General features: G+C 36.7%; 1 protein-coding gene across 2 annotated transcripts in view; it reads left to right on the forward strand.

Annotated features, from left to right (window-relative positions):
- Nucleotides 1-9,936: 9,936 nt before the first annotated feature.
- LOC122975245 (NACHT, LRR and PYD domains-containing protein 14-like) overlaps nt 9,937-23,664 on the forward strand; it is a 36,268-nt gene continuing 22,540 nt past the window's right edge. Inside the window, exons 1-4 of one of the 2 annotated variants that reach the window (XM_044343590.1) lie at nt 9,937-9,994; nt 16,586-16,656; nt 17,092-17,383; nt 20,828-22,634. In XM_044343590.1, the coding sequence (XP_044199525.1) occupies nt 17,104-17,383; nt 20,828-22,634 (2,087 nt within the window). In that variant the 5' untranslated portion in view covers nt 9,937-9,994; nt 16,586-16,656; nt 17,092-17,103. The remainder of the gene's footprint in view (nt 9,995-16,585; nt 16,657-17,091; nt 17,384-20,827; nt 22,635-23,664) is intronic. The other variant, XM_044343591.1, reaches the window with a different exon arrangement.

A 23,664-nucleotide genomic window follows, 5' to 3' on the forward strand; every position in this document is an offset into this window, starting at 1 on the left:
CCATTAAAACATATTCAAATAATATCTATAAAACCAGCACAGAACACTGCTGCTGTCAGACTTTGAACTAAAAGCATGAAAAGAGATCATATTACTCCATTTCTATCATCACTTCACTGGTTACCTGTTTGTTTTAGGATTGATTGGAAAGATTTGATTGATTACTTTTAAAGGCTCTTCATGGCTCCAGATGACATTTCAGAGTTGCTCTGTGTGTAAATATTAAAGGTATCCAGCTTTTATATGCTTTTATATGTTTTTTTAACTATCATGTTAGTACTGAGATTGTGAAACTGGCTTTTAAGTACGAAGTGAAACAATCTGCAGAAGCTTGTAAAATGAGACAAAATAATCCCTTTTAATCAATTTAAATCTCTTCTGACTGACATAGAGCAGTGTGAATGCAGGTGTGTTTGAATTGATGTTGTCCCTTATGTTGATGTCTTTGGCCTGTTTGTTGTATAATCTGTTGATACTTTCATTTTTAAGAGCTTTTATTGTTTTTTTTATGTACTATTATTGTTTCTATTGTTCTTATATATGATTTGTTGCTGATGTTTAATGTAACTTTCATGTTCTTTTATATGTACTGGACTCAGGGCGTCCTTGTCAAAGAGAGTTTGCTCTCAATGGCCCTCCCTGTTTAAATAAAGGTTGATGATGATGCAAAAATATGATGTCAAAATGAATAGTTTATATCTCATAACGATATTTAACAAGTCATTTGCATCAGGCTGTAAGTAAACACTGGTCAGCCAATCAGGAGGCTTTAACAATAATTATATAATTTAAACTTGTAGGTGAGATCATGTGATCCAGCTCTATCCAATCACATCCTTTACATCTTGTTTTCTGCATTAGTGCAGCATCTTGCATGTATTGTACAACACTGCACACAGTGATAATGATGCAAACAGACTTTGGGCACAACTTCATTAAAACATGAAATGTATCTTCTCCACTGTCCAACTCATCTCCAGCTAAACCTGCTGTTGACTTATGTGTCCTTACAGCTCTTTGAAATATATCTCTGCCATCAGCAGTTTAACACTAATGAATCATGAAATAAATAAAGCCACCATTTGCATGAATGCAGCTTGTTTTTCTATAAGTTGACACTGAGTGATGGGAAATGAATTAGTGCTGATTATCAGCACAGATAAATTTGGGTCCTGGTCTTTGCTGTCAGGGCTCTGGATCACCCTGTTTGAGGAGCTCAGTCTGATAAGTCATTATCTTCCTTTAAATCACTTCTTCAAACTCATTTTATCCACTGATCTACTGATTATTGTTGTTTTATATGCTGTACATCTAAAATGTGAATCTAATGTGTGTTTTACTGGTTTATTTTCTTCCTGTATGTTTGTTAGTTTTGTGTAAAACATTGTGTAACGTTGGTTTTGAGAAGTTTTACAGACTTGTGAAGGGAGGGTGGTGGGATGATGGTGGTGGGAAACAAAGTCCAAATTCTAATAAACATCTGTGGAAATAAATGAACTTGCAGTGTTTTTATTCTGTGTCAAGCTTCAGCTTCATGTATAACATCTATTTTTATTGTAGTTATTGTTTCTGTCTTTGTGTATAAATGAAGCATATTTGATTGAATCTGTGTTCTTTGTTTTGTTTCTGTGGATCTGTTAGATGTTTTTTGTCTAACCACTGGACCACCAGGACGCCATCTGAGTTTATGGTTATGCTTTATTTTAAAGCTCCATTATTCTTGTAATTTCTTATTAATTTTGTCAAAGTTTCCAGGGAATAAATTGTCTGTGTAATTTGGTTTATTTATAGATTTCCATTTCCACCTGAGTTAATATTTATTCATCAATCATTTATTATTGGAAACTTTATTCTCATATATGTTGAATTGTGTGTTTTTCTGCAGATGAAACATGTTTGCATGTTTGTCTGACCTGCTGTGAACTGACTAAAAGACTTTAGCTTATGCTAGCTTAGCAACTGGAATTCATTCATTGGAAGTGAACCAACTGAACACTGTCTTTATTTGACCTATAAATTACTGCTAAAGTATTTGGTTCTTTCCAGGAAATTTACTAACTTTAGATTGTCTGTGTTTTCTTTATTCTATAACTTTATTGCTGAAATCAAGTTCAATATACAAACAAGGAAACAGCGCCACCATGTGACGATACAAGAAAACAGCAACCCATACAGACTGAACACAAACAACAAGGAGAAATAAATATATGAAAAAAGACATTTTAAAATATGTGGGGAGAGGAGAGTAAATCTAGTTAGAGATGTCTCTATTCATCATTTTATCTATCAAATGTCAAAAAATAGAGAAAAATTAAGATTAAGAGTGAAATTGGTTTGCAGTGTTTGTCCAAAACTTAACAAACACAATAAAAGAAAAACACACACTAAGAAGAAAAAAGCAATCCAAGACATAGTCCACACATGGCACACATCCTTCATAAAATACACTAAACTACTACACAGCAGCGTCCAGCAGTGCTCCTGGAATACAAAGATTCAATGTGAGAGAAGACACAATGCAGCCCAGAAATATACACAACACCATACTTTCCACTGTGCAGCACTGACTACAGTACTGCTGTGAGTACCAGGAGTTTTTATGTGCTGCTGTGTGTTATAGAGAGCGATGGCTGATGGGATAAAGGAATTCCTCGCTCTGTTACTTTTGCAGCTGGAGGCCTGAAGACGTGGGCCTGATGGGAGGAGCTGAAGCTCACTGAACAGGGTGTTGTGGGTGAAGCAGCAGGTTTTCAGTCTTTGACAGGTTCCGGGTTTGGTAGATGTCGGTAAGGCTGTCTTGCTCAGCGCCGTTTATTGTGCTGAGCAAGTCCTTCTGCGCAGCATCAGCGTTACCATGGCAACAGAGGATGCAGAATGTCATAACACTGAATAAAAAACGTATAAAAAGATCTCAACATAAAACAGTCAGAATCAAAGAAGCCGTTGTTGTCTTTTCTTCAAAATAAAGTCAGTGTGATAGTTTGACTTCAGTTTGTTATCAGTGTAGATCTCGAGGTGTTTGTTCTCCTCCACTGCCTCAATCAGCTGAACGCTTAACAATGATGGTTTTATTGCTGAGCAGCTTTTTCTGAAATGAAATGATCCTCAAAGTTAACAAGTGTACTATTATAGCAGTGAAAAAATATACTGAAAATATTCACATCTGACAAACTAGAACCATTATTTTGTCATTTTTTCATAAAATAACTATAAACAATAATCAGAATAGTTCCCCATTCTGTTTGATTAATCTACTAATCCTAGCAGCTCTAAACGGATGTTTTGTTTTATTAAACTTACTTTGTGGATGTAGAATTTTGCAATAATAAAATCTAAATTCATAAGTTAAATAAGAGTCATTGTCTTTATCATGTAAATAGAAACTAAAAATAACATCTTTGAAGAAAAGGGAAAAGTTTTGAACTATGAAGGTCTTCATGTCTTTCCAGAGTTTATGGGTGAATCTGCAGCTCCACAATAAGAGAGAAACAGTTTCAGGTTGTAATTCACAGAAAGAAAACATCACATCAGTATCGTTTTTAACTTCTGAAGGAAAAATGTTACAGGATAAATCTCATGAATCAACTTTTAAAAGACTGTATTTTCAGCAGATTCAAGCTGCCATAATAATAAGTCATTAATGATAAATGATGATGAATGAATGAAATAGTTTCACTTTAGTTTTTATTCTTATTACTGGTCACAAACTGTGGCTGGTTTTTCAACATTCATTCAGTCTCAGCAGCTGCTGACTCAGTTTTTACTGCCACAGCATCTCTGACCTCATGTTCTCACATTAAAATGATCCCAATCAGGTTTACAGATTGTAATTTGGGGAAAAAGAGAGCAGTGGTATTGATCGGTACTCAGTATCAGCAGATACTCTGAGTACTGAGAGTCAGCATCAGGAGAGAAAAAGTGAGATTTGTGCGTCTCTAAAGAAAACCAAGAAAACATCTCAGTTCTGTCATTTGGAAAATGAATCAGACTTGGATTTGAATAAAATGGTGGATGTTTTTCTTCAGAGGAAGGTGAGAACAAATCATCTGGTTTAAGGTCAGACAGCTCAGTCTGTGTTCACTTTAATATTTAGTTGTACCAGTGTGTCTCTGTGATCAATGCTGATCAATAAATATCAGGTTGTCCTGTGTAATGTTAATAATGAATATCAGTGAGGTGTTTTTGATACTTGGAGCAGTTCTGCTTTCACATGTAAAATGCAGCGTTAGATTTCACTCTCTGATCAGCGTCACTGTTCATGTTGTTGAGTCTAACTGATAAATGTTAGTCAGTCCTGCTCTGACACATACAGCACAGATACTTATGGCTGGGACTTTGTCTATGTACAGTGCAGCTAAATAACAGCTGGCAGGTGTGTTTTTCTTTGTAAAGCAGGAATTTGATGAAGCTGCAGGTGTTTCTGATCTGTGCTTGTTGTGTTTTTAATACAGTGTGTTTCTTTGCTTCATGCTGTCAACAGTTAACCCGTTAAGCAACATTTCAGCCTCGGTGGCTTGATTCATATCTCTGGAGTCTTCTGAATCACATCAAAGCTACAGTCAACTGAAAAGGTATTTGGTGTAAAATAATGTGTTGATGTGTGATAAAGGTTTGAGAGTCTCCAGTCTCTCTCCTCCTCCTGCTCTCCTGTACAGCTCAGGTGGATCATTACAACATTCTGCAGCAAAGAGACACAACCGCTGTCCAAGCTGCTGATCCTGGAACAGTCAGGGATCATCAAGCTGTCTGATGTTACTCTGTCGTCCACAAGCTAACAGTTAGCATTCCCTCTGCTGACAAATAACAGCATGCAATCTTCAAGACTGGCAGATTTGTTGTTGCTCAAGGTTATCTGAAGGTTATCTCAAGGTTACTAACTGCTGATGTGAAGAGAGGAATCGCTGCAGGACGTCTGATTAGTCACTGTTTCTTAGTTTTAGGGGTTAAATGACAAACTTGGTCATTTCCAGTTGAACTTGAACCTTCATTGTTGCCTCATTTAAAGGTGTATGAGGATAGGAGGGTGTGTGCTTCTGAAACACATATAAAAGGAATATATAGCGAGTGAAACAACTGCAAATAATAATATTCTTATGCACGTTATTGAGGAAATTATCACTAATTTAACTTATCAGCCAAAGTGATGAAAAATAACGAGTAGCAAAGAGTAGTTCAACAGCTATCAATCAAATCATATAATAAAGTAAATTATCTTTCATTACTACTATGCACAACATAAAGAAAAGTTGAGATGTATAATAACTATTAGATCTAACCATAGATTTTACAAGAATATGGTATTTAACTTTACTAATAAAGATAACATGCACATCGAGCCTTAACTGGTAACACCTGCATGTCATACAGCTCCTGCCTCACCATTCACCACACATCATTATAGTTTAGTGCAATCATGGCAATTAACAACAAATCACTTCCAATAACTTCACTATATACATAACTTCCACATCTGTAACTAACAATAACACTGTGATTTAAAGGCCATTAAAAGCTTACAGCATCTGCTTTTAACCTAAATTGGTCATTAACAACTTCTCTCTCTCAAACTCAATAAACAGAAAGAACAGAAAGATGATTGATCACCTATTTTTGTTGTATAAAATGAGACAACTTAAGTCCCAAAGCAAAGAGGTGATCAATAACTGTCAACTTGTGATAAATAGGTTTCCAGGTAAGAGATTAAGACATGACAGAAGAGCAGCATAACTAACAAAACAGGAAGTGGAGTAAGAAAACGTTTTACCGTTTAAATATCAAATAATCTAATAATATAAATGCACACCTCGCTTTTCAGTCTGGAGTGAAATTAAAAGGCGATTGATGACAATATTGATCTGATGGGTTGTAAAGTTAGAACACTCATTGTAGTCATGTGAGTGTTTATTTTAGATTGACTGTTACAAGTTGATGTTTAATTCAGTCACAGTGATTATTGTTCAGGATCTTATGAACTATTTGTGCTTTTCATGTCTGTGCTTCTATTCTTCATGTTTCTATTAGTGTCTAAATTTATATTAACATTAATATTTCCCAATTTATTGCTTTATATGTCTTGTATGATGTGTTTCTGTGTCGCATATTTTAAATAGTAGCTGACAATGTAGTATGATGTGCTGCATGCTATTTTCTTAACTAACATCAACATGTTTATTAATATGCATTTTCATTGTTAAATCAACCAATAAAGTTATCAAGTTAATTCAATAATAATTTTAATATTACACTGTACACCTACAAAAATGACTGAACTTCTGTTAAATGTAAAACTTCCAGAAATTGATGAGAAACGAGAAGGTTTCCCATGTGTTTACTTAACACATTAATAGTTAATAAAACCGTTACAGAGAAAATACATTTTAATATGTTTCACAGAAAATGTCTGTTGTATTGGACATAAACAAATATACACAGATGAGTCAACATTAAAATGAGATTTGATTTCTACATTGCAGACGGGTGAAAAAATATTAATGACTTCTAATTAGTCTTGCACTATTTTTTACAATAATTTATATTGTTTACATGTTAAACAAAAGGGAAATATGATATATTTTGACATATATTTCACATATCAACATGATAACAAATGATTTGAACATTATAGAGCTGGTGTGTCAAAATGAACTCAATTTTTCAAATTATCTCACTTTGCAAATGAGGTGAAACATGTTCCCGACACACAGTGTGAACTTCTACAGAAATATTTACCAGAAGATTATTTCCACTAGTTGGTGACGTTGGGGATTTATACTGTATGTATGATTCAAGTGCAAAGGAGGTTTCAATCCTGTTTTTAACTTTACATTGAGATCACACACTTTGCCTTTAACATATATTCTATTATTACATAATTCATTATTTGTGGTTAAAGTTGGGATTAATGTGTTGTAGAAAAAATGTTTTAATTAATGATATGATGCACTTTTTAACAAATAAATCTTTAAAGATAAAAAATAAAATAAAAAATAGGAGGAGCAAACAAAACTGGATCTAAGATATGCGATGCAGACATCACAGGTAAATATTAAGTAAAAAACAAATGATTCTACAAATGATTGAGGGTTGAACGTATATGAGAGACAGTTTTTATGGCATAGCAAGTCTCTGCAGTATAGTTCAGAGTATCCAGATACTAAAAGTGGCATTAAAACATACAAGTTTGGTGTTTGGATTGAGAATTTTCTGACATGAATGTGGCACTTTCCAAAAATCAAAAGCAGGTTGATGCTGTATAAATATCAGTCTTTAAATGGTAATTCCCTACTCCAAACAGCACAGATTTATTTATTTATACTTTGAAGAGTATAAATATTTTACTGTATGCAGAGCTGGCTGTGACCAGTTTGGTGCCCTCGGCAAGAGTTTAGCTGGTGCCCCTTGTATCACAACCACTTCCACCACCAAAGTTCATACACTCACACAGACACTGCACAGCTTTGTGTCTCAGAGATTTTCTTTATTTTAGAAACAAACAAAAAGAAAAAACAATAAAAGAAACGGGATCCTCATTTAATTCATCTGCTGCTGATCCACGTCCAGCTCATCATTAATGAGTCATTAGTTATGATTGTTATAAACTGACAGGAAGTGATGACAAAAATGTGAAATGAATTTAAATTGACATTTATTTCGCATTGCACCAGGTAAATAATTCCAGCCCTTATGATCATTAATGGTTTTTATTGATATCTTTAATACTGTGACAGTGAAACATGTATTAAATTGCATTTTTGTGATATTAAAAATGTCTTTAAAAGTCTTAAATTTAATCTGATGAACCTGCAGAAACCCTGTAAAGTCCAGGAAGCTGTTTAATCCTATTTTGTGGAGTTTCAATCAGCACCATAATAAGTATTATTTTTTGTGGATGTATGTGCATATTTGTATGTATGTGTATCTGTGTAGTTCAATTTTGTCTCACCCATTTATTTGTCAGACTTTGTATGTTGTGGTCTGTGTTTTCTGTGCAGTTTTGTTGGATAACTGTGGATAAAATATAAAAATAAAAAAGAAAGTGAAAGTTATAGTTTTATCAGAAAAAAGGTACTTTAAGTTCATATTTCTGCAGAAAATTGTCCCCTGCATTAGTTATTATAATATATAGTATGCAGCGTTTTCCTGCCTGAAATAAAGAACGTCTCAGCTATCATCTATAAAAACTATAAAAAAAACTCTTACAATTTTATCTTTTTAATCTGATATTAACCAGATCAAGATTCAGATAAAACAGGTAGTGGAGCTTCATCACACAGCAAAGGCCACATATTTAATGAGTGAGGTGATTGTTTCCTCATCCAGCAGTTACGGATCAACATTATCATTCATTTGGAGTCGTGTTTCTGTCCACCAATATTCACTCTCTTTTAGCTCTGTTAAAAAGACTGTAAATGTGTCAGATATCCACTTGATATGACTAACTCAGACTGCTGAAGCCTCATATAAACTTTACTAAACTTAAACTTTAAATGACTGTGTGGACACACTGTGGATTTTGGTCTCCATCACTTCCATTGAAAGCACATTTGAAGGATCTTTTAATATCCAGTATGAATAGAAGGAATGATTACAGCAAGGAAAACCTCTTTCACTGTTCATATGGACACCTGACTGCTGTTTTAAGACACATGTGAAAAAGTGTCAACCCGTCCTTTAAAGTTACCTGGAACATTTTGAACACTGAGTCTGTAAATAAAAGGATTTTCTTTCTACACAACATTGACATCTAGTGTCGATCAGGTAGAATTACATCATCAGTAAAATCTTCATCACTACGATGAAGAGTACTCAGATCCTTTAAAGTACCAATACAGCAATGTAAACACACTCCATTACAAATAAAAGTCCTACATGAAAAATCCTCTTACAGTAAAAGTACATAAGTATTATGAGCTTGATGTAGTTAAAGTATTGCAGTAAAAGTAGTGGTTTGGTCCCTCTGACTGATATATTATTATATTATATATATTAAATGTGACCCCGACTACACACTGCTTTTTGTAAGACGTCAAAAGCCAAAAAGGTTGGAAACCACTGGTTTCATCTTTGACAATGTGTTGTATTTTAAAAGCTTGTTATATTATCCATTGTGTCAAATCTTCATCTGAAAAGTAACTAAAGCTGTCAAATAAATGTAGTGGAGTAGAAAGTACAATATTTCCCTCAGAAATGTAGTGGAGTGGAAGTATAAAGTAGCATCACATGGAAATACTAAATTAAAGTACAAGTACCTCAAAACTATATTTAAATATAGTACTCCATAGTCAGTTCCTCTCCAGCACTGATCAGCAGTGGGTTACCAGCAGGGTTTTAAGGTCTGATCAGGGTTGGTTGGTTGCTCTTTGCTCCAGACTCCAAACTAAAGCAGTCTGAGTCTTTGACTGCACTTTGAAACTGTCTCCCATTGGATTTAAGATCTGTGGACGCCTTTAAAAAGCAGCTCAAGACCTGTTCGGACTTACCTTTGAGTAGTAGTGTTCTATTTATCTGATTCTATTTTATTTACTATTCTTATATTGTGTCTCTATTTTCTTCATCTTTTATTGTGAAGCACTTTGTGACGTGCTGACCTAAAAAGTCGCTTTATAATAAACTTTACTTACTTGCTTAAATTATTAAATGTCGGCCCTGAATCCAGTTAAGACAACCAAGTCAAACATCCTAATATTCATACGTACATTTAATATTTAATATTATATTCACCACTTGCTCTTTAAGCTGTAAGTGATTCTAGAAAACTCAGAGCGACTTTAAATGATGACACACACACACACACACACGCGCACACACACACACTCACACTCACACTCACACACACACACACACACACACACACACACACACACACTCACATAACCACATACAGGTGACGTCCAGTAAAGGAGGAGCAAACAGGTAGAGAGTAAAGGTGAAAGTATTCAGTCAGACTCCATTTTAAAGTCAACAGAGCAGAAGGAGGAAAACAGTCTGAGGCAGGGTGAGTGTTAATATTATTGATCAATCAGCTGATTACCTCTCAGATTAATTGTTTAATTGATTAGACTGTGTCAGAAATCAGTGTTGACGTCTTCAAACGTTGTTTCCTTTGTTCTTTTCCTGGTTTCTGCGTCCTCACAGTGATGTAACGTGACACACTGGTTTGGTTTAAAATAGAGAGAAGTCACAGTTAAGAACGACTCAGATGTTTATCTGAAGTCTGTTTGTTGGATTTAAACCAGAGTCAAAGTTTATGTTTGTGATGCTGGAAAACACACATGGTTGTAGTTAAAGTCATGTAAACTAATAAGAAGCTGTAAAAGTAGTGAAATATTTTCCTTTTTGTTTGCTGTCTAGTCATCGATTTCATTTCATTTCATTTCAAACTTTATTTAAGATTCTCGGAAAACCTTTGAGGGTGACCTTCATTTACAATGATGCCAAGTTTACACATGGAAAAACAAACAAACAAACAAACAAACATAAAAAAAAACAAGGAAACATACATAGTCAACAAAATCAGTTAAAACAATTACAGACAGGCAGTGAACAGTTATTCATTATATCCTGAAGTGTCCAAGAGGTGTGAGAGTATTCAGTTTTAGGTCACATTGTAAGAGTTTCCATGAGTTTGCTGCACCAACACTAAAAGCTTCTTTCCAAGTTCAGTCCTGACACGAAGTACCTGAAGAGCCAGACAGTCACTGGAGCAGGTTAGAAGTGGACCAGAGTTCCAGTGTAAGAGAGATGTGATGTATGATGGTAGTTTTCCAGTCAGGGTTTTATAGATATACAGATACCAGTGATTATTGCGTCTCAGTCAGAGAAGGCCAGCTGTCCTTATCATAGAGGACACAGTGGTGAGTGTTGAAGGCGTCACCGGTAATAAATCTCCTGGCTGAGTAGTAAACTGAGTCTAAAGGCCAAAGTGTGGAGGCAGCAGCATTTCTGTAAATTACTTCCCTATAATCTGACTGATAAGATAGTTGATTCAACAGTCCTCTTTCTATAGATCGGAGGGAAGGTGGATTTATTTCTGTATAGAAAGTCATTTTTGTGTTTTAATTAGTCAACAAGGTTCTTGATATGGTGATTGAATGTGAATCAGTTGTCGAGCCAGATGCCCTTTAGATGTTTGAACCATTGACAGTAGAGATATGCAGATTGCTGTAGTCTGAGTTTTTAGATCTTGAAAAAAACATAAATTTTGTTTTATTTGCATTAAGTATCAGTTTGAGATTAATGAAGGAATGTTGCAGTTTCTCAGATGGCTAATTGAACAGAACCAGCGATACAGTATAAAATAGTATCGTCCGTGTACCGATGGGTTTGGCAGCCACGTATGGAAGACACAATGTCATTTATATAAATGGTGAACCGGACAGGGCCCAGAATCGATCCCTGCGGTACGCCCTTAGTAACAGGCAAGAATCTAGACTGGGCTCCCCCCATCCTCACACACTGACGTCTGCCTCACAAGTATTCTGGAAACATCTGCGAGCATCCTTATCGTAGCCAGTGGTGAGCAGTCTATCTACAAGTAGAGAATGGTCGACTGTGTCTGATGCTTTTGCTAAGTCTATGAATATAGCAGCACAATATTTCCTGTTATCGAAACTGGTGATGAGATCATTTAATACAAGTGTGACAGCTGACCTGGTGCTATGATTAGAACTTAGGATGGAGTATTCTGAGAGGAATGATTTCAGCTGACTATTCACTAATGATTGTTGGATTTTTGAGAGACAGGACAGTTTTGAAATTGGACGATAACCGTTGCTATCTCCACCTTTGTGCATAGGGACTATGTGGGCTGATTTCCAAACATTGGGAACTATGCCAGATGAGATAGAAAGGTTGTAAATACATGTGATGTGTTCCTGCATAATAGGTGCAGACAGTCTTAAAAGAAATGGGTCCAAATTATTCTCACCAACTGACTTCCTGATGTCCATGGCTTGCAGTGCTTCATGAACATGATCAACGGGGAAAGGTTGAATAGAGAACTGAAACTCCGGTCTAGCCGTATGCACACAGTCTGTAACTGTGAAAGGAGTCCCTGTAAGTCTGTCCTCAGATAAGTGGGCAGTAGCAGCAAAGTGATTATTAAAAGTACATATAAGTAGGAAATTACAGCTACATACATTACAGCACCAAAACATTTTAGTTATTTTTTCTTCTTTGTGGTGGCTTAAAAATGCTCTTACAGGATTGGATGATGCTGAGGGACATCTGAAGGACATGTACTCTTCAGTATTTATAAAATCTTGGCTATAGTTCTTCTTCTAGGAGTACCAGTAAAGTCAGTACTAGTACTGCTGGTAGAAACCTCGATTAATTACAATAGTAACCTACAACTAAGACCGTTATATATATTATTACTGATAAAGTAAAGTAAAATAATGATGTCTAAAATAGATTTTTCTTTTTGTTTATGTATATTGAGCTGATGCAGCCTGAGTGTTTCAGTATTCTGATCATTATCTCACAGTCAGAGGGTCTAGTTTAGTCTCTCTGTGGATTTATCTGTTTGACTTCATCTGTTGATGCAGAACACAAGTTTACTGGAAAATAACTGTTTTTAGTACAATGAGGAAGTCTGTCTGTGTTTGTATCTAACAGTGAGCAAACAGTCAGAAAACTTCTCAGAAAGCTTTAAAATTAAATTCACAGCTCGCACTTTAAGCTATAAGTGATTCTAGACACACACACACACACACACACACACACACACACACACACACACACTCACATAACCACATACAGGTGACTTCCAGTAAAGGAGGAGCAAACAGGTACAGAGTAAAGGTGAAAGTATTCAGTCAGACTCCATTTTAAAGTCAACAGAGCAGAAGGAGGAAAACAGTCTGAGGCAGGGTGAGTGTTAATATTAGAGCTGTAAATAATGATTACTGTCATTATTGATCTATCAGCTGATCACTTTTCAGATTAATTGTTTAATTGATTAGACTGTGTCAGAAATCAGTGTTCAGTGTCTTCAAACGTTGTTTCCTTTGTTCTTTTCCTGGTTTCTGCGTCCTCACAGTGATGTAACGTGACACACTGGTTTGGTTTACAATAGAGAGAAGGCACAGTTAAGAACGACTCAGATGTTTATCTGAAGTCTGTTTGTTGGATTTAAACCAGAGTCAAAGTTTATCTTTGTGATGCTGGAAAACACACATGGTTGTAGTTAAAGTAACAGGTTTATTATACTGTGTATGTGTGTGTGTCCCCAATGTTACTGGTTTACCTCTCAGACTCCTCCTACTGACAATATTAATATTACTGCTACTATTAATGTTAATATTACTGCTACTGTTAATATTAATATTACTGCTACTGTTAATGCTAATATTACAGCTAATATTTCTATTACTGCAGGGGTTTTCAGATCGACCCCCCTTAGTTTACTTGCTTAGTTGTGCTCAGTTCCTGGATGCCTATGGGATCATGATTATGTTATTTGATGCCATAGACTTTCAACAATTGAGCAAAGAAGCCTGATATTGCTGTTTGACATACTTCAGGCTAAACCAAATACATAAAAAGGTCTGTCTGAAGGTATTTATTTGTTTCTGACTCTGGGAAAGTGGGAAAAAATGTAAAATCCCCCAAAACCACCATACCTCTGAACTATCTCTTTAACCAGATCACACACATTTAGGCTGTTCTATGTGATCTCCTTTTAATAACTAATGTAATAACTAATGTAATATGTTTTCACTTCCATTTACTGAGCCTCCCCTGAAACTGTTTGGGGCCCCCCTGAGGAGGACCGCCTCCCACTTTGAAAACCTCTGTATTACTGCTTCTGTTAATTTTACTGTTACTGACCGCTACAGTTAATATTACTATTGCAGCTGTTAATATTCTTATTGCTGCTGTTGCTAATATTAATTCCATCATTACTATCATTCATTACTACCATTGTTACTGTATCATAATGCTCATGATACAGATACTACTACTGCTACTGTTAGTATTACTTCACTGCTACTGTCTAAATTACTAATACTGCTAATGTTGGTATTACTGTTACTGCGTTTGTTAATATTAATACAGATAATATTACGATTATGGTTCTGTTAATGTTACTGTTACTGACCACTACAGTTAATATTCCTATTACAGCTTTTAATCATATCTAAATGAAAATAGTATCTAAATAAAAGCAAATTAAATAAATAACTACATTGAAATACAGAACACATTGTTATATATATTTCCCTAAATTTATATATTTCCTGTCACAATGAACTATTATTTTACGATTGAAAGAATCAATTGTAAAATGACAATTATTTAGCCTTTTCTCTTTAATTTATTTCAAATCAAATCACCATTTTCATTTCAAACAGCTGCCCTGCACCTCTTCATGAAAACTAATGACAGTGCTGTTTTTAGTGTTGGCAGGTCTGTGCTGCTCTCTGCTGGACAATACTGAAACACTTTAAACCTCCTCACTTTGTTTCTGTTGTGGTTTGATTTTAATGTGGCATGGAAATTCATGTCCCAATGAAAAATAATTCATTCAGTTTAATTAAACTCAAAAAGCTCAATAATTGTCCTTTTAACATGTTTCATTTAACTATGACAGTTATTACAGACAATGATTAACACTGTAAATACACATTATAATGTTTATTGTATTTTGCACCGTTGCACTGAGCAACATGTAAACCGGATATTTTCTAATGCAGTTGTTCATCTTTTGTACTGATGACTTAACCAGGAGAGTTTCATAGCCATAGAAGTGCTCAAACTATGAGTCATGTAACATTGTCTATGAGAAAAATAAATGAGATTTTTACTCCAGGAACCAGGGGCGCCCAAAATAGCTCCTCTTACTTCACAACTCTATTAGCTGGATAATTCAAACTGCTTTTAGAGAAAGCAAGCAGCTCCTAATTTAGCAGGTGAAGTTATTAATCAGGAAAATGTCTGTAAATAATACAGTCAAACTACATGCATGCATCAGACTCTTCAAACAAAGTTTGTTGTTTTGTTATTTGGCATTTAAACACCTAAACTGTTTCTTATTTGCACAACAGAAAATGCTCCAAAAGGTGTTGAGTTCTGAAAACTCTTCATACAATCATCAAACTCACAGACTGAACCTGCTGAGTTTATGGATCTTCTCTGGTGTCAAAGAGAAATAACTTCCGATCAGCATCATCAGTCAGGACTGGAACATTGCTTCTTACTTCACTGTAGATGATGGATTTACAGTAAATGTCAAACCATGGTAGACATAGTGAACTCTGATTTCTCTGGAACTGCCATCAGACTAGTCAGACTGTGTACGTAACATTCACTATCATCATTTGTCAGTGACGTTATGAGGAAACAGCAGCCTGCGCACACACAGGGCTGATTAGCAGAGTTTAGCATCGGGGCGTCCTGCTGTAACAGGGACTGATGAAGTAGAAGAATCAGAGTTGAATAATGATGGGTGAAGTTCTAACTGAAGCAGGTCGTCCCACTGAGTGAATAATAACATCTTCTTTTGACATCGTCAACACAAGAGAGCTGCTGCACTGATGTAAGATAACAGGAATACAAAGAGGAAGTTCAGCTCTGTTTTTGAAAATGTTCACATCTGACATGATTGTTTATTTCATGTCTGAGAAATAATTTTCAAAATGTTTGCAGACATTTCTTTTTATCTTCATTCTGGACAGACAGTAATTTAAACTCAGCTGTCCGAGTGAGCAGGGAAAGAAGAGCTTAAGAGTGCAAAACACATGTTTTTGGAAATGTTGCAGTTCAGATTCAGTTATCTGCGAGGTGCCATGATGATAAAGGAGATGGTTTATATGTTTCATTGAGTTGAGAAGAAACTTTTCTATCTTTGTGTGTGAATGAAAACTTTGTGTACGTATTAAACTGGAGGTGATTTACTCAATAGTTATGGTTACTTTACTGTACTTGAGGTGAATATTGTTCTCTCTGCTGCACTAAATGTATCTGACAGCTGGAGTAACTACTGACTTTGCAGATTAAGATTTTACCTTTAAATTTGATTATACAATCATTTTAAAAAATGTGCATTTATATAGATGAAAACATTGTACAAAGTAGTCCAAATTATCTCCATAAGACCAGCTACACGTTTATGTATCAGCTCCTCATCTGTGCTGGAGTCCTCTTTTGGTTATGCATTCATGACACGAGGTATATTACAGATTCTGTATCTGAGGAGGTCATAGTGATGAGATTGGATACTGTGAGCAAGGGCACATAAAACTGTAAAAAGTATACAACATTTAAAAATATTGTATAATGGAAGATCATTCCAAGAAAGGCAGTAAGAGGAATGCATTCCTCTGGTTGGCATCTAGCTCAACCAGAGGAAACAGGATGAGTGTTTATCACCAACAACTGTAGCAGCACTAGTAGATGATACAAGAGGTTCAGTGGTTCCTCAAATCATAATGTTGACAAGCATCTTTCCTCCTGAATTGTCCTTGAGAAAGACACTGTATGCTTGTTGGCTCATGATCAGCAGCTGACCTCTGACCTCCCAGTTTAAGCACCAGGAATGAAAATGGTGAAGTGTAGTATCTCATCATTATTATTTTCCCTTCAGGTTTTCGCAGGACAAACAGCTCCTCTCAGCATCCAACGTTATCAGCTGAACATTCATGAACTCCTGTAGAGGTATGTGAGGTAAAAATATAAAAGTTTATCATTAAATGTGCTGTAATACCAGCAGAGGGCAGCACTTCATAAAAACATGATACTGCCCACCGAAAGTGCAACAATAAAAATGAGATATACTCATCTGATATGAAATACAGACACCAAAAGCTTCACACTTGGAACGTGGCTTCAAAAAGTTTGTTGTTTGCCTCCTCACAGAGGATGTAAATGTATTCAGCTGGAATTCAGGTGATAATGTGGATTGTCATGAGTTTTCAGTGGTGAAAGACTGAAACTATGAAAATAACCAAAGTTGTGACCTGTTTGTTCAAACAGTAGATGATTTACATTTAACATGCACATGTACAAAAGTCATACTGGTAAAGTGTCATGAGATGAGAACTGAATACGTGTTCTTCTTATTTAATTTATTTAAATTTCTCTTATTTTCAGCAGGGGGCCATAATGGCAAAACTTAAAGAGGAGCTCTTTAAAATTCTGGCAAAATTAAAAGAAGATGAGTTTAAGGATTTCAAGTGGTTCCTGGAGCAGGATGACATCCTGGAGGGCTTTAAAGGCATCCCAGTGGCTCAGCTGGAGAAAGCAGCAAGGCGGGACACAGTGGATCTAATGGTACAGAAATATCAGGATCCTGGAGCTCTGCAGGTAACCAACGAGATTTTAGAAAAGATCAACAGGAATGATCTGGTGCAGCGTTCACAAAACTCCAGCTCTGGACCAAAAGGTAAGTCAGTGTCACATGCATTTCATAAATTATTACATGAGTTATGAGTTACAGTGTTCTATTAATAGTAATGTGTTAACAAAAATATGTAGAAATAATGTTAGAGATTGATTTATCATTCTTTATGGTACCACCTTCATCAAAAAGAAAAAGTAGCAGGATAAAGAATGTTTCTTAAATGTCTCACAAGCTAAAATAAATTTGGTTAACTGGCTCACAACATGAAAACACAACAACTGTGTTCCTGTTTTTACCTGCCGCATTCTTGTTGCTGCTGCAACCAGTTATCTGTTAGTCTCACTCTCCATCTTACCCTTACTGGGAAGCAAGAGCCCAAGATACTTGAACTTTCTCACTGGGAACCCAGAAGAGATAATGAGATAAAGAACTTTTTACAGCTTCTAGAACTTATCTCAACCACTTCATACTTGGCTTCATCTTATTTTACAAATAAGATAAGATAAGTCTTTATTGTCTCAGAGGGAAATTTGCCTTGGACACACACAGCTGCTGCTGTACAGCACCAAATAATTCAACATACTGTGATCAAAAGTTCTCAGGATAAAAACTAAAAATCAATAAATTCTTTGAATTCTGAGATCCTCAAAATAAGTACATCACTTAAAAAAACATACATCACTTGTTTGTGTGTCCGTGTTGCTGGTGGAACCGTGTCACCGGACGTTTAGAAACCAAGCCAGTACTTGCAAACGTCATGGTTCAATGAGACCAGCAGACCTGCAGTACCAGTCAAAAGTTTGGACACACTTTCTCATTCAAGTGAATATGAAGGTGGTCTGGGGTCTGAACACCAAGACCTTTACCTTCATCCACCATCTGACTGGCAATGCAACAAACCCCAGAGAGCCAGCATGGCAGCAACCCCATGTTGCTTTTTTGGGTAAAGTTTGACTGGGTCAGATCGGTGCTGGTGTGGCCTCCAGGTCCCTCTCAGGGCTTGCTCCAGAAGAGGGTCATGGCAGGCCCGGACTGGCAGCGGGACTCTTCCCGGTGGCCTGGCCTGCTAAACGGCCTGCCGCAGCCCACAGATCTTTGTTTTTTTTTTTTTTTTGAGATAGAGAGAGAGAGAGAGAGAGGGAGAGAGAGAGGTTTTATTTGGCAGTAATTACATTTAGAGGATAAATGACTGAGCAGCAAGATGAACGGTGGAAAAAGAGGAAGGGTGGAGCAGAGAGGGAAAGAGAAAAAAGAAAGGTGCTTGCAGGAGATGCAGCTAAATGCCACCATGTAAGTCAGTAAATAAACGAGCTAGCTAGCTAACGTTAGCTACCTAGCTAACATAGCTAATGTTAGCGATGCGTCATCATTGTCTCCTGACAATGTTAAAGCTGCCAAGAAACTGGATAATCAATAATAAAAGTGTTTGTTCCCTTAACTTCCTCAAATACATTGATGGCATAATTGGCATATCTAGTCTAGTTAATGTGGTGAATATTTGAAAATTAATGCATTTTGGTGAAAATCTCAGTCAGTGAGTTCATACTTTGAGCTCATAATTGAAAATTATTGAGACAGCACAACGTCCTCTGTCACTATTCAAGCTACTGTAATTTGTTGAAAGTTAAAGATCTGTGTTATTTAATGTTTGTGTTGGTTAAAGGGCTATTTTAACCTTCGATGGGTAACTGTTAGTGTATATCAGTAAACTGAGGAGGGTATTGTGCTCTTGCTCTGTTCTTTGAATAGATGGAGAGAGTTGTTAACTGTATTATATTGGTACATTAAAAGATCTGGTGTGTTGTGCTTTTGCTTTTTTCTTTTTGAAGGTGGAGAGAGTAGCACTGATGCCACAGTAGTACAGAAGCCCCCTACTTCAGAGCAACCTGCAGGTACAAGACATTTTCTATTTTGTTAGTATATTAGTTATTTATTTAGTTATTTATTATTTAATAACTATTGGTCAAAAGTTAGTCCTTGTGTTGTCTCCCTCCTTATTGATGTGCACCTTTGGTTTTATTTGAGGTTCATAACAGTACATTATACTAAGCAGATGTTGGCTCATTAGTTTGTTATTCACATGCACTAAAATTCACCAGAATGCAGGAAATCAAGTATTTGTAACTAAAATGTTCCTAGTTGGGGACCCTCAGACCCCCCGCTTAGAAAGTGGCCTGACTGGGACTGTATTTCGTGCTATATTTCCTGGCCTGAATGATTTTGCCAGTCTGGCCCTGGATCCTGGTTTTCCTTTTCCACACAAAGTTGTTCTGTCAGTTATCAGGAATGATCTGGTGAGGGAGTTGTCAAACATCGGCTCAGGAGCAGAAGGTCACAGGAAGATACAAACATGACATCACATCCAGACAGCAGATCTGTGAGGAGAAACAGCCTGTGTCTTTATATTTTTCATAATTTTAGATTCAGTCCAAACAGTAACAGACAGTTACACATTTTTTCAGTTCTTCAGGTTCTGTGCTTCAGCACATTCAATTTAAAATAAAATAATTGACTCTACATTAAAGTCTCAGCTTTAATTTCAGTAGGTTTACGTCAACATAGAAAGAACTGTGTGGGAGATATAAACCGTTTAATACATAGTGGTTTTTCTTTTCCACACAAAGTTGCTCTGTCACTATAGAGCTTTTAACACAACATATAGGACTTCCTGGAGGCTAGTTTCACACTGTGTGGTTAATTTGGGGAGTCATCATTGGGTTATTGAAAGATTGTGGATGCAACTGTGGAAAATGTGAATGAACTCTTGTCAGGTGGGCAGTGATGTAATTCTGACAGGTGGTCCTACAAAGTAATTGTTATTGGTTACTGTAATCGAGGTTGTGGATCAGAGAAACTTTGAGTTTCAACATGAATGAAAAGTGCAGAACAAATTAAATCTATTATTTAATTATTTTTTATTATTTCCCCAGGTAGATTTCTCCTGGAGAATGTCAATTTCTCTGCCATGTAAATACATAACATGTACTTAACAAAATGCTGTAGATAGGGTAAGTGAAGCAGCTGAATGAAAGGAGAAATCATTACAGAGTGATTTATCCTTGTATTTAAAGTCCAACTAAAACTTAAACAAACACAAAGTGTCCTCTAGAAGTCAAAATAAGTCAGTTTCCACCACTTAACATTTTACTGTTTGTTTAATTCAGACACATTCATGCTGTGAGGAAAAGTTCTAACTCAGACACACAGAGCAAAACAGAACAAAAATTCAGGACTAACAAATGTCTTCTATCACTAATACTGATAAAATAAGAAAGTCATGCTTTGAGAATAACTTCAGTGTAGAGGAGAAATCTGATCACTGATTGTTTGCTTGTGCACACAGATCTACAGTAACCAGGTTACTACTGTACATGTTAACACATTCCCTGATTACTCACATAACCTGGTTTCTCTGAGTGTCTGGTTACATAAATGTATGTAAACACACTGATAGTTGTTCTAATCTATATTTTTCTTCCATTTCAGCAGATGGTCTGCAGATGGTTTCAGATCCATATAAGAAAAGTCTAATAAGGAAATGTCAACATGTGACTGAAGGAATTGATGAATCAGGAAGTAGAACCCTCCTCAACAAGATCTACACTGAGCTCTACATCACAGAGGGAAAGAGTGAAGAGGTTAATACCCAACATGAGGTGAGGCAGCTTGAAGCAGCTTCCAAGATGAAGATCCACCATGACACTCCAATCAAGTGCCACGACATCTTTAAACCCTTACCTGACCAACAGAAAGACATCAGAGTCATTATGACGAGCGGTGTTGCTGGTGTTGGAAAAACCTTCTCAGTGCTGAAGTTCACTCTGGACTGGGCAGAGGGCTCGAAAAACCAAGACGTCAGTCTGGTGATTCCGCTTTCATTCAGGGAGCTGAACTTGATCAAAGATGAGCAGTACAGTCTCCTCATGCTGATCCATGATTTCCATCCAACATTACAGAAGGTCACAGCAGAGAAGCTCGACTCTAAAGACTGTAAAGTTTTGTTCATCTTTGACGGCCTGGATGAAAACAGACTTTCACTGGATTTCAAGTTCAACAACAGGAAGATCGTGTCTGATGTCACACAGAAGTCATCAGTCAACGTGCTGTTGACAAACCTCTTCAAGGGGAATCTGCTTCCCTCGGCTCTCGTCTGGATAACTTCCCGACCTGCAGCAGCCAATCAGATCCCTCTGACATGTGTTGACAGGGTAACAGAAGTACGAGGCTTCACTGACGTCCAGAAGGAGGAGTACTTCAGGAGGAGATTCAGTGATGAAGAGCAGTCCAGCAGAATCATCTCACACATCAAGACATCCAGCATTCTCCGTGTCATGTGTTACATCCCAGTCTTCTGCTGGATCACTGCTAGAGTTGTGGAGCACATGTTGACTACAGACCAGAGAGGAGAGCTGCCCAAGAACCTGACTGACCTGTACTCACACCTCCTGCTGGTTCAGACAAAGAGAAAGAAGGACAAGTATGATGAAGGACAGGAGACGAGTTCACAGGAGCTGACGGAGGCTGACAGTGAAGTTCTTCTGAAGCTGGGGAGGCTGGCGTTTGAACAACTGGAGAAAGGAAACATCATGTTCTACCAAAAAGACCTGGAGCAGTGTGGTCTTGACGTCAAAGAAGCCTCGGTGTTATCAGGATTTTGTACAGAGATCTTCAAAAGAGAGAATGTGATCTTCCACAAAACAGTTTACTGCTTTGTTCATCTGAGCGTTCAGGAGTTTCTGGCTGCAGTCTACATGTACCACTGTTACACCAACAGGAACACAAAGGTACTGAAGGACTTCCTGGGAGAATACTACAGTAAATCATCCCTGGATGACTTCCTGAGGAGAGCCATGGAGAAATCTCTTGAAAGTAAAAATGGCCACCTGGATCTGTTTGTACGTTTCCTTCATGGCCTCTCTCTGGAGTCCAACCAGAGTTTCTTAGGAGGCCTGCTGGGTCAGACAGAGAACAGTCCAGAAATCATCCAGAGAGTCATCAACAACCTGAAGAAGATGAACATGTACACGTCCAATACCTCTCCTGACAGAAGCATCAACATCTTCCACTGTCTGATGGAGATGAACGACCTCTCAGTACATCAGGAGATCCAAGAGTTCCTGAAGTCAGAGAACAGATCAGAGAAGAAACTCTCTGTGATCCACTGCTCAGCTCTGGCCTACATGCTGCAGATGTCAGAGGAGGTTCTGGATGAGTTTGACCTGCAGAAGTACAACACATCAGAGGAGGGACGACAGAGACTGATCCCAGCTGTGAGGAACTGCAGAAAGGCTCTGTAAGTCCAGATGTGATTAACATTATAAATCAGTGCAGATTAGTAGTTAAGTTCTTCAAATATAAATAATATAAAATTCTTATTATTGTTAAAATAGTGCTCTACTTGTTCATAGCTGAAATAATATGTCAGTTATATTTAATCTCAGATGTCCTTGAGCTTTTTCAAATTCAGTCAGTTCAAAGTCATTCAGTTATTCTATTTATTTCTAGTAATTATTGGATTTTTTGTCTTTTCTTCTATTTATCTTCCTTTGGGTGACGGAGGCGTCATTCAAACCTGGTAAAACAAATGAAGGACTTTAGAGGTTGTGGTTGAGGTTTTATTACAGAACATATATCAGTATTTTACAGTTATCAGTGAATGTAGTGAAGTTATTATTACATGAGAAGCTTCTGCAAATAATATATAACCAGACAGACACTGTTTTTACTGCTATGATTAAGAGTTTAAAATAAGATCTGTATCATTTTCCAAAGGTGATTTCTGAAGTCAGAGAGATTTGCTTTCCTCATCATTTTTTTTCTTAATGGTTTCTAAGTCATTTCATAGTGAGCACGAGGGATCAGCAAATCACCAAACTGATTCAGTAATTAAGTGATATTACACGCGATGCTTACCGCATCACTGTCGTGTCAACAATGACGGTAAATCACACCCTCGAGGGTAATATTGCGATTATACAACATTTACCAACAAAATAAAAGATGTAAACAAAATGTATTTATATTGTGAGGCAGTTCGCTCTAAAAATAAAAAAACTTTTTTTCTTGTGTTATATCCGTTTCTATGGAAATACATGGGATATGACTAATACCTGGAAAACAATCACTCACGTCACTAGACTCCTATGTAATGAAACCTAGTGTACAACTCCAGCAAGTAGACTGACCCTTAGTAACGACCAAGGAACAGAGACGATTTCTAGTCCCTGTTGAGTCAGCCAGCCAACTTGAGCTAATGCTTTCTAGAGATCGCGACATTTCCCAAACTGAATAAATACGACATTTATAAACACAAAACTGCTTTG

This window comes from Thunnus albacares, chromosome 23, assembly GCF_914725855.1.
Source record: "Thunnus albacares chromosome 23, fThuAlb1.1, whole genome shotgun sequence".
NCBI classification, from domain to species: Eukaryota; Metazoa; Chordata; class Actinopteri; order Scombriformes; family Scombridae; genus Thunnus; species Thunnus albacares.